Source organism: Monodelphis domestica, chromosome 1, assembly GCF_027887165.1.
Source record: "Monodelphis domestica isolate mMonDom1 chromosome 1, mMonDom1.pri, whole genome shotgun sequence".
NCBI classification, from domain to species: Eukaryota; Metazoa; Chordata; class Mammalia; order Didelphimorphia; family Didelphidae; genus Monodelphis; species Monodelphis domestica.
The window spans coordinates 37159202-37171255 of NC_077227.1; the positions used below are offsets into that span (position 1 = coordinate 37159202).

The 12054-nt window shown below is 41.3% G+C and overlaps 1 protein-coding gene across 1 annotated transcript in view; it reads right to left on the bottom strand.

Moving 5' to 3' along the window:
- Window positions 1-690: 690 nt before the first annotated feature.
- Window positions 691-12054, bottom strand: part of LDB3 (LIM domain binding 3) — a 124868-nt gene continuing 113504 nt past the window's right edge. The window contains 3 exon segments of the mRNA XM_056797293.1: window positions 691-4207; window positions 10242-10324; window positions 10327-10356. Coding sequence (XP_056653271.1) covers window positions 4118-4207; window positions 10242-10324; window positions 10327-10356 — 203 coding nt within the window. The 3' untranslated portion in view covers window positions 691-4117.

Sequence of the window (12054 nt, forward strand, 5' to 3'; positions counted from 1 at the left end):
TTTCCTATCCTCATCTTGTTTGATTAAATAAGAAGACAGAATTTCCATTAACGTTAGGTACAAAACCCTGTATTTGGTGTACTAAATTGGGGATGTTTAGTCTGGAGAAGAGAAGATGATGGCAAAGGAGGAGGTGTTGGGAAGAAGATTTGAAGGGCTGTCTTGTCCGACTTGGCCCAAAGATCATAATGAGGAGCCGTGAATGGACTGCAAAGAGTCAAATTTAGGCCTGGTGTCATAAAAATATGGCTTAATTGGTAGAGCTATTCAAAAGAGAAATGGGTTGCTTGGAGAGGCAGTGGATTCTAGCACCCTTCCTCTCCTCCCCTCTCTCCTCCCTTAGTCTTTCCCGTAGAACCAGAGTGGGTCTCAGAAGCCATTTAGTCCAATCCTTTTATTTTACAGATGAGGAAACTGAGGCAGAAAATTGAGTAAGTTGCCTTAGGTCACCCAAGTAAGGAACCTCATCAAAATCTAGGTGATCACTTGTTTGAATGTCACAGATGGAAATCCAGTTTAGATATGTGTTGTACCTTCAGTTGGCCCCTGAGATCTCAATTTTCTTAAATATTTTTTGATGCCATAACATGTTGCTGGCCTTTCACCCATGTTTTCAAAGGGACAGTCAGCCGAAGAGTTAACCTGCTTGGGATGTTAAAAAATTTGAACAGAAAACTCTTTATCTGCACATCCTTTTTCATCGTTTTATTTTGTGACAATGTTTAATTCACATTGGTTGGTGTAGAAACTCCATGCAAAATATATTGGCTCACACTTCTAATAAAACAGCACGACATTGCACTTCTGAGCTAATAAATAGAAACTTTTTTCTTAAAAAATTCAAAAGCAAAGGCATTTGGGATGAAAAAAAATTATAAAAGCTAGATTCCTAGCACATCACTGCAGACACAAATCACTCTGTTGCAAAAGTTAATGTTTAGAAACGTTAAACAGATGTCTATTCTAAGGAGACAAATATTTCAAATCCAAAGTATACTGCCTTGTGTTGACTCAGAAGTGTGGTTCCGTGCTTTAGGCATTCATGCAATTAACCATAAGTAAGAGATAACTTTAAGCAAAACATTGTACCTAACTTAATGACCCCGAAGGACCAAACTTTAAGAGACTTCCTTTTTCTGTCAACTTTAGAATTGTGTGTGTGTGTGTATGTATGTGTGTGTGATCTAAACAGTCCAAGCCTAGTTTCTTCAAAAAATAATAGCAAAGCGAATTCCCCCAATTTCCCTCTTCAGGCTTTTCACTTTCCTCATCATTTTCTACAAAAAGGAACCAAAAAGAAACCCTTCCAGTGGGCTCTGATATTATTTAGCCCTATGAACGTGGGTTCCCCATCATTTTCTCCCCTTGAAACCAGGCACTAAGAAATTTGTGAAAGGGCCAAAGAAGACTAAGTATGATACAGTGGAAAGAACACTGGATTTGGAGTGAAAAGAAGGAGCATAATACTTAGAAAGAGTGCTGGATTTGGAGTCTGAAAATTTGGGTTCACATTCTGGTTTGGGTACTTATTACCTGTGTGATCTGGCATAATCCTCATCGGAAAGATGAAGAGATTGGAATCAGTGACCCCCACGGTCCCTTTCAACTTGGAATCTATGACCCTATGTCTCAGAAGATCTGAGTTCAAGTCCTGGCTCCGCCACTTAGGTGAGAATCTTAGGGACACATCTCTTTATCAGTCTGGGCTTGTCATTTATCAATATCCTTTTCTGTAAAATTAGGGGTTGGAGGGGCAGCTGGGTAGCACAGTGGATTGAGAGCCAGGCCTAGAGACGGGAGGTCCTAGGTTCAAATCTGGTTTCAGCCACTTCCCAGCTGTATGACCCTGGGCAAGTCACTTGACCCCCATTGCCTAGCCCTTACCACTCTTCTGCCTTGGAGCCAATACGCAGTATTGACTCGAAGACGGAAAGTTAGGGTTTAAAAAAAAAAATTAGGGGTTGGACTAGATTATCTCAAATGTCCTTCTCAGCCCTAAATCCTCAATTTTGCCTGCTGTGGTACCCTAATGGATATATCAGCAATTCAACAGTGCAGGCTGGATGTTTTAGGAATTTCTTTGTCCTTGCCTATTAGATTATTTTAAAGAAGATGATTGTACAGTATCTACCCCTTGAAAAAATTACCAGGCAATATTTTTCTCCAATCTGAAAAGTAACATCAATGTCAATGTACAAAAAAGATACTCCAACTTAGATTTCTAGTCTTGGTGCTTAAGCTAGGAAGGAGCGTAGATGGCTTCATGGAAGTCCTCAGAAATCAAGTTTAAAATCCATGACCATTTATCATTCTCAACTTAACAGACTTAAGACACTCTCCCGTACAAGTATCGGTTTCCAGGGGAGGACTGGAACTTTTACATCATTATAATATATCAAGGAATAAAAAGGGAAGGAAAAAATCCCCAAAAGGAAGAATGCAGGAGTTAGCAGTAGGATGCAGAAAACTCCTCATGATCATGATTAAAGGAGAAAAATAGCCATTCCAACTGGAAATATACATTTTCAATGAGTAAAGTAGTATTGCTCGCTAAAAAGAATGAAAAGCAAAAATGGCATACTCAGAAATCACACCCTTTTTTTTCTTCTACTATAGCTTAAAAATGACCATTTGGCATATTAGCTCTTTACTGACGTTATTTAAGAAATTTGAGCAATCTCAAAGGCTGCTTCAATAAATACTTTCTATATTGACTAGCGAGGTTAAGTTTCGATTTTTTCTAGCACAATCCAAAGCAGAAGACATTGTAAAAATGTTAGCCAGCAAGATGGATGGGCAATTCAGTCAATATTGTCCTATCCTTTCTTCTTATCAGCCAACAACACCATAGGCTAAAGAATGTATCCCACGTAGGGGAACTAATCACAGTGGTATCAGATATAACTGGGAAACACCACCAGTCTGTGATCCATGCCCTCCGTCTTCAAGAAATTTGGCAGAACTTAAGGCTCCCCTCTCCTTATGGGGTGGGCAGTCCCTTCTGCCATCCAATTTATTTTAACATTCCATCTTTGCTCCTTCCCAGCACTGATGAATTAAGGTTGCTTTTCTCACCCTGACAAAGGGATCTGATAAAGACTTCAATCAGTGGTCGTTTGAAGTACCAGGGGGATGGAGACCCATTCCAAGAAAGTTCTTAAAACAGATACAACACTGAAATACTGCCCAAAGTCATCTCCCTCCCTTTCCCTCTTCCACCAATGAACAAAACTGGGGGAAACCCATGCCATTTTTCCATCCCAAATTGAATATGAGATGGGTGCTTTATGGCCATTGGGTGTCTAAAACCAAAAGAGATGAACTGAAGAAATGAACTTTTCTTAACCTTGTGCTGAGGGGAGGGATGGCCCTTCTCAACGTCCCAGGCCCTCCTAGAATATCTTCTCTTTCTTTTGACTTTGGCACTCATTTTTTTTCTTTTCCTCTTCGTCACCCTTCCCAGTATGGAGAATGCTTCCAATTGGTTTATTTAAAGGTCTCTAGTTTGATGCTTTGGGAGTTAGCACCATTGTATTAATAATGGAATAACGCTTCCTTTTTTGGTGAGGAACGCCTGGATCTGTCTTACTTTACAAACTAACAGCTATGGGCCTAAAAATATGCTACAACTAGAACTTTTTTTGGCATCCGACTTTTTGTTTTTCTTTCTGCCAGCTGTAGCTACAGACTAAAGGGCTCTTCGAAAGGATGCCGGGCTCTTGATAAATGCCAGCCAAGAAATGGCCAGAGCTCTGATGGCTACTTTGCTGAGCTTATCGAAGAGTATATTTGTATTTCTTAGGAAAAGTTGCTTTTAGTTTCATACTCTGGAGTGCTCAGAATTGTGTCCTCAGCTTTTGAAGTACCATTCCAGTCTTGGATTAATTACCAGCTCCTCTTGGGAGAGACTTGGGTTGGCTTCTGGTCAGAGCGAGGCAAATGCATGTTCTGTGTACATAAAAAGGACTAAAATTGTACTTCAAAAGATCTCAGGGGCTTCCTAGCTCCTCTCCCTCCCCCTCAGAAAGAAAAGTTTTCCATCGTGATTTATCCTTTTTTGTAGTTAACAGGGTTGGCTATCGAGTTTTCCTCTGACGCCAGGGGCTGCTAGCTTCTTTTAAACATTGATAGCATGAGCGTGTTTCTTGCACAGTGGTTTATCTTTCTTGGAGTAGAAAGGCTGACCCTCCAAATTCACATGGCAGACCTGAAAGAAAGAAGAAAACGTGAGAAAGGCAAGAAATCATGAAAACAATGAAATCACAAAGAAATTCAGTGATGAGCTGGTAAATGCTTAACAACCGCCTGGAAAATAAAATGTTCCCGGTACACTTTTAAGTTAAATCTGCACTATTCACTTTCTTAAGTGACCACTTTTCTCAAATTTGCCCATGCTGACATTTTAACAGTTGGTTCGTATAAGCAGGTTTTGTTTGGCCCCAGCACAGTCCTGAATAGGAGGCTGGATGTTCGTGTATCTGTCAACTCCCTAAGAAAATTTTATGAGTCAATCGTGTCCCTCTATTACTTAAAAACCTTCAGTGACTCCCTATGGATAGTAGAACAAAATATAAACATGGTCTTTGAGGCCTTCCAACAATCAGGCTCCAACTCACCTTTCCAGGTTGGATTCAGAGTACTCTCCTTTATATAATTTTTCTCTCTACAAATTGCCCGACCAACTAGTTCCCAAATGGTACATTCCATTTCCTGCATCTCTGCAAGGCTGTTCCTTATGCCTGAATTCCTTCCTCATCTCCATCTCTCAGAATTTTCATCTTCCTTTAAGATTCAGCTCCTTTATCACCTCTTTCAGGAAGCCTTTCCCGTCCAACCAGCTCCAGCTCCCCAGTTTTAGCATTGTGCCTTTTCCTCCCCTTCCCACTACAGAACCATCAGTAAAATGTAAACTCCTCGAGGTCAAGGACCATGTTCTTTGCCTTCGTATGGAAGGATTCCTGAGTACCTTGAATGGTATAGTTAATAAGTGATGTTGGAAAGTCAATCAATCAACTAGCATTGATTAGTCCTCTGTTATGTGTGGGGCATCGTGCTCTACAGTGGGGATACGGATGGCCATAGTTCCTCTAGACCGAAAGCTCAAGGAGAGTGGATTCTTTCTCTTTCCTCTTTTTGTAGGGTAACAAGGAGCTTCAGCCAAGACCTTAAGACTAGGAGAAACCCATCGGTGTTAGTGATGCTGTCTCGGCAGCCAGCAAAGGAGTCAGCTAATGAAATATCTCTGCCCAAGCACCTCTGGGCTTCCATGGCAACAGGTAAACATAAACATCTGGGGAGAGATAACAAGCTTACAATGCCCGGCCAATCCTGTGGCATTGCCCAAGAAACCAGGCCTCCCATGGAACCACTTGAGTCATCCTCAAAGGACACCCTGAAAATTCTGAAGATTCACAGGTTTTGCTAGTGGCTTCCCTGACTAGTAAGGTCCTGTGGCTTCTGTTGCTTCCCATCTAGAGGAAAATGGAAGCTCTTGTTTGGTGTCTGGATCCCTTCACAGTATCTCGCCTTCCTTTTGAGCCTTGGGGAACTTTATTCTCCTCTATGTTCTTTCTATGTCTGCCATATTGGGTCAGCGCTTCCCCATATTCCAGCCTGTATGATCATAGATTTAGGGAGGGGAAGCACCTTTGAGATTTTCAAGCCCAGCCCTCTTATGCTACAGATAAGGAAACTGAGGCCTCATGAGTCCTAGATCACTCTGGGAGTAAGTGGCAAAGCAAAGATTCTAACCTGGGTCTTCTGTTCTCCAATGGACGACTGACTCACACAAGTACCTGTGTGACCTTGAGCAAGTCACTGAAACTTCCTAGACCCAGGTTTCTCCCTCTGTAGAATGAGACGGTTGGCATCTGGGCCCCTGGACCCCTCTAGATGTGTGATTCTATGAAGTGCATCAGCTGTTCCCTGCCTTCCCATCCCCACAACTTTGTACAGTCTGCCTCAGGGATGTGGGATGCTCTTCCTTCTCAGGATGATTGCCCAGAATCTGTAGCTTTTTTGAGACTCAATTCCAGTGACATCTCCCCTTCCATGTCTCATACATTTGGAAATAGTTTGTGTTGATCCGTGTTGATATTTCCCTCCAGTAGAATGAACGCTCCTTCTGGTTCTAGTGCCAAGCATGGTATCTGGTGCAGAGCAGGCAGCCTACAAATGTTTGATGAATCTGTGCATTCCTGACCTAGAGGATGCCAGTTTTAGAGTCTGCTCACAGCGATGATGGCAGTGAAGTGGCACTGTGAAGTGCGAAGATTCCCTCCCTCCTCTGGCCCCCTACATGTGTGACAGTGCTGAGGGGGCTCATCACGCAGATAAAATGCCAGCAAGTCCCATGGAAGCCATACGAGTGAGACGAGTACACACGATTGAGGGCTGAATTTAGGGTAACAGAGCCTGTGAGTCCAAACTCTGCCATTTTCTTCCTCTCCATGTTTTCTTGGGGAAGTCTCTTTGGGTCTCAGCCTCCTTCTCTGGAATATCTCCTCTTGGGCTAGTGGACTTCAAAGTCCTCTTTCAGTCCTTCCTATGATCCTGTGATTGTACACTCCTAAGAGATGCATGAGTCTCCTCATCCAGCCTCAATTTCCTTCTGATGATGAGCAAATGACTGCCTCATTAAGTAAGCAGCAGCTAGAGCAGGTTTGGGGAGAAGCTAAGTGCCCGAGTGGATAGAATATTGGGCCTGGAGTCAGAAAGACTCATCTCTTTCTGAGTTCAAATCTGGCCTCAGCTAACTTATTAGCTGTGTGACCTTGGACAAGTCACTTAACCCTGCTTGCCTCTGTTTCCTCGTCTGTAAGATAGGGATAATAATAGCACCTACTCCGTAGGATTGTATAATGAAATAATAAATGTAAAACACTTAGCACAGTGCCTGGCACCTAGTACAAAGAAGATAAATGTTAGCTATCATCATCATTATTAGCATCAAATGAGATAATAATTGTAAAGCACTTAGCACAATGTCTGGCACATAGTAGGTATAATAATAAAATATAATGTGTTTTTTATTTGATAAATAAGACATTTCTTTATACTACTGAACTTGCTTGAATTGTGTACAGGTAGAAGAAAATCAGAAGAGGACTTTATAAATATATCCTGTTTATACACTGGAGAACCCGACTGGGAGTTAAATGTTCAGAGCCTCTGAGGGAAAAGTCAATAGTAACGAGAATAACAACCAACACTTCTCTGGCTCTTTAACATGTAAACATTAAAAGCATTTTTATGATAACCCTAAGAGGATGGTAATGGAAAATGATCATGCCCATTTTTATTGATGAGGAGATGGAGGCTTAGCACGGTTCAGTGGCTTTTCTATAGTCACGCAGCTAAATCTAGGACCCAGGCTCCCTGGTTCTAGGTCCAATGTTGTTCCATTTTACACATTCATTCTAGTAGCAGCGCCATATTGGAGCTATGGATCTGCAGCCAGGAGAATTACCCACTTCCTATTGAATCAATCTGAATGTTAACAAGCTTCCTTTAATGTTTTCATAAAAATGCTTCAAGTGGCATTTCATTTAGCTTTTAAAATATTCTCATTTTCAGTTCCTTCTCTTAAGCTTTCCACAAGAAAATTCCAGCCTCAAGTTTAAATGGGGGAAAGAGGGAATAAGGAAGGGCATAAACATGTATTAAGCAATTACTATATGACCAGCGCCATATTTAAGTGCTTTAGAAATATTATCTCATTTTATTCTCACAACAACCCTGTGAAACAAGTGCTATTATTATCCCCTTTTTTACAATTTTGGAAACTGAGGCAGACAAAAATTAAGTGATTTACCCAGAGTCACATAGCTAGTATCTGTAGTTGGATTTTAATTTAGGTCTTCATGATTTCAGGTCCAGTCTTCTATCCATTGCATCCATCCAACTGTTCATAGTTCTTAAAGAAAGAAGATGTTAGCAGTGACCCAGTGAGGTGACCCAGTATATTCTCTCACTTTACAAATGAGGACATTGAGCTTTATAGAAATTAGTTGACTTGCCAAAAAGTTCACAGAGCTGATGAGCTGGTCAGAATGAGAGAACTCAGGTCTTCTGAGAGCATTTTGTTGTTGTTAAATCATTTTTCAGTGTGTTTGACTCTTCATGATCCTACCCCATTTGGGATTGTCTTGGTAAAGATACAGGAGTTGTGTGACATTTTATTTTCTAGTTCATTTTACAGATGAAGAAACTGAGGCAAACAGAGTTAAGTGACTTGCCCAGGGTCACACCACTAGTAAGTGTCTGAGGCCAGATTTGAACTCAGGAAGATGAGATTCCTGATCTCAAGCCTGGCATTCTATGCATGGCACCACCTCGCTGCCCTAAATCATTTTAGATTGAATGAAATGTCACATGAAGTCTTATAGCCATTGCCATTATTTTCATTAATAGCAACTTCCATTTGTATAGTGCTTTGAAGTTTGTATATCAGATTCTTGGAGTTGGGAGGGAATGAATCCTAGGGTTATTATGTCCTCTTTACAAATGAGAAACGGAGATTCAGGGAGCTTAAAGGGCTTGCCCTTGGTCACCCAACTAGCTAATAAATGACAGAGGTGGAGTTTGAACACAGGCTTTTGTGTCAATTTAGAGTTATAAGATAGTTATATTTAAATGATCCATTGGGGAGACTGGTCTCCCAAAGGATCACAGAGGGATTGTCTCTCTTGTCACAGTCAAGGAAGTTCATTCCCTCCCCCTCCTAAGTAGCCTGATCTGTCCATCAATATTCCTCATATAACACAGTTATGCCAGGTTTGAGTCCATTATGGGCTGTATGTTAATAAAAGGGAGGGGGCAGGTCTTTTCTGGGCTTTGGAATGAACATGGGGAGAGAGCAGGCAAGAAAGGAGGAAGAGGAAGAACTTAATGAAGGATAGGACCATGTGGTTTTAGATCTTAGAGTAAGGCAGTGAGATTTAACTTTTGTATTATCTACCCTTTCTATTAATAAACTTTTTATATTTAATAACTGGGTAGTAATATTAATTTAATTCATACAGCTTCCTGACTCCAAAACCAGTGCTCTCTCCTTTTCCCTCTGTTCAATAGAAAGAAATTGCAGGTGGCTAATGGACAATCCCATGCTTATCTCCTCACTTGCCCTGTATTGAGAACAAAGCTCACTCACTCATAAATAGAAATCTACCTTTTCCATTGTGGTAGAGGCATGGAGAGAGAGAGGGGGGACTTGTAAGCCAAGATGCAAGAACCAAGGCTGGGGACCTGGCTGTCAATCAAGAAAAATATTCCAAACAGAATGTTCCCAGGAGTTAGCAGTTGAGGCTGGCTGAGGACCCTGGTAGGACTGGCTTGGTTTGGGGGCTCTCTGACCAAGGGAGAAACCTCTGCTCTCTGAGATTTGACTGACCAAGAGTTGGAGGAAAGCCAAGCTGAAGGAGAGACTTTCTTGGTGGCTTTGTGAAAAAGAAAGAAGATTTTAAAACAGCTGTTCTCCATCCATCTCTCTGTCTCTCTGTCACAGTTTGTGACAAGACTGATTATTTCCATAACCCTCCTAAATTCTTCTTGTAGTTTAGGGAAACCCCCATCCCTCTTACCTCAGTTTCCCGTCATGTTATCACAATAAACCCCTTACCTGAGAAAGAAAACTAGAGTATTTTATAGTCCACTGGGGGGGAGGGGGAAGGGAGGAAGCCAAAGGGCTTCCAGAAGTGGGTGGTTAAGGGAGGGAGTGAGGGAGGAAGGAGGTTAGGAAATGTATTGATCTACTAGTCATCAGTAGGGATCAGTAGGCAGATCCCAGTGCATTCCCCAGTATCTATCTAGAGCAATCCCCTGTGGCAGCATCCCTGTAACAGTATCTCTATCTCTGTAGCAAGTGTGTTCCCATACTTAGTAGCAGTTCTCTCTAGTCTCAAGTCAGAGCATCCAGTCACTGCAGCAACAAGAAACAGTAACACAGATCACCAGGTCCCCAGCCTTGGTTCTTGCATCTTAGCTTACAAGTCCTCTCTCTCTCTCCATGCCTCTACCACACCATGTGAGGACCATTAAGATTAGGCAACAAAGTCTCATTTTTTTGTGATTTGTGTGAGAAATAAAATAGAAATGAACCATTTTTGTAAAGAAAACCAATGGCCTTCCAGTTTTATCCAATCCCCAGTCCTCTAGCTGATCCTTCTTGGTTTCAGTCCCCTCCATTTTCAAAGCAACAGAGTGATGTTAGAAGAATCTAAGTCACATATGGGAAAACCTACAGCACAGATGAAGCAAGTGTCATGCCAAGTATGTCCCAGGGCCTCGATGAACTTGTCTCCAGCTTCCACAGGGAAGTCGCAGCATGACACTTGGTGCTAAACAAATTGATGTAATCTGAAAAGAAACAAACATACACACGAAGTGAGATCCCAACACTCTAAATAGAATCCAGGAAAGATAGCAGATGGAGCTATGGAAAGAAGATGTACTTGGACCAGTTCAAACCCTATTTGTTGTGTAGCTAATAGTCAAGTCACTCAAACTCTATGGGCCTGAGCCCATCTGTCTGCTAAATTAAAAAGTCACCTTAGAGGACCTCTGAAGTTCCTTTCTAGATCTAAATCTAGGACCTTAAAGGATATGTTGAGAGTGAGAGAGCATCTCAACTTAAATCACTAAGAAATTAAGACAATGTCCCAATTCACTGAACACCTTCTGTACTATAAAGAGAATGTTGGAGTCAGAAGACCTGAGTTCTATTCTTTACTACCTGTGTGACTTTGGGCAAGTTATTGAACTTCTGGACTATTGTTTCTTCATTTGCAAAATGAAGAGAATGTTTGGACTATGTAAGCCCTAAGGTTCCTTCCAGTTCCAAACCAGTTCCAATTAGTTGCCTTTTGTCATATAGACAAGAAATCTGTTGAATAACTTATTTATTTTTAACAATCGGGTTGCTTAGGTCTAGATGTAGGTGCTGAACTTCTGTAAGGGTATCTTAATTTGAAATTTTGTACAATATTATCCTTAAGAATTATTCAACACTGATATTGCTCTCCCCTTTCTGTCACCTTTCCTACTTTCCCCAAATAAATACAATTTCTCAATTTGGATGAGAATGCATATTTGAGAAGAGTTAGGGAGCTCAGAGTTAGAGTTTCACTTTAGGACTATAAAGAGGGAAAAACATACATTTTATAACCTTTCTTCCTAAAAACTTCCAAAGGATTAAAACAGTCCAAGAATGAAAGGTATGAAATAAAGAGCAGAATTGGAATCTGAACCAGCCTGTCTTCTGTAATTCCTATCCAGTGGCTCTAATTCTCTCCTTTGACTCTAAATGGAATGCCTTTTTTACTTCCACACGGTAATCTTTCAGATACTTTCATATGGATCTCATGTCCCTCCCCACCCCCAGGTGAAACATGGGAATTTCCCTCCCTGATGGCTTATTTCCTAGAACTTGTAACATCCTGGTTGCCCTCCTCTTGACATTCTCCAGTTCTCATCTCTCCCCTTGAAATGTACACATGAAGGGCAGCTAAATAGCACAGTCATGTTCTCCCAACTCCAAGCCTGGCCTCAGACTCTTTCTAGCTGTGTGACTCTGGGCAAGTCATTTAACCCCAATTGCCTAGCCCTAATTGCTCTTTCTTTTCCTTTCCTTCCTTTCCTTTCCTTTCCTTTCTTTCCTTTCCTTTCCTTTCCTTTCCTTTCCTTTCCTTTCCTTTCCTTTCCTTTCTTTCTTTTCTTTTCTTTTCTTTTCTTTTCTTTTCTTTTCTTTTCTTTTCTTTTCTTTCTTTTCTTTTCTTTTTCTTTTCTTTTCTTTCTTTTCTTTTCCTTTCTTTTCCTTTCTTTTCCTTTCTTTTCCTTTCCCTTCCTTCTTGGAGTCAATACTGTGTATTGATTGGTTCTAAGGCAGAAGAACGGTAAGGGCTAAGCAATGGGGTCAAGTGACTTGTCCAGGGTCACACAGCTGGGAAGTGGCTGAGGCCAGATTTGAACTTAGGACCTCCCGTCTCTAGGCCTGGTTCTCAACCCACTGAGCTACCCAGCTCCCCCTCCCCCCCATTGCTCTTTCTTAGAACTGAT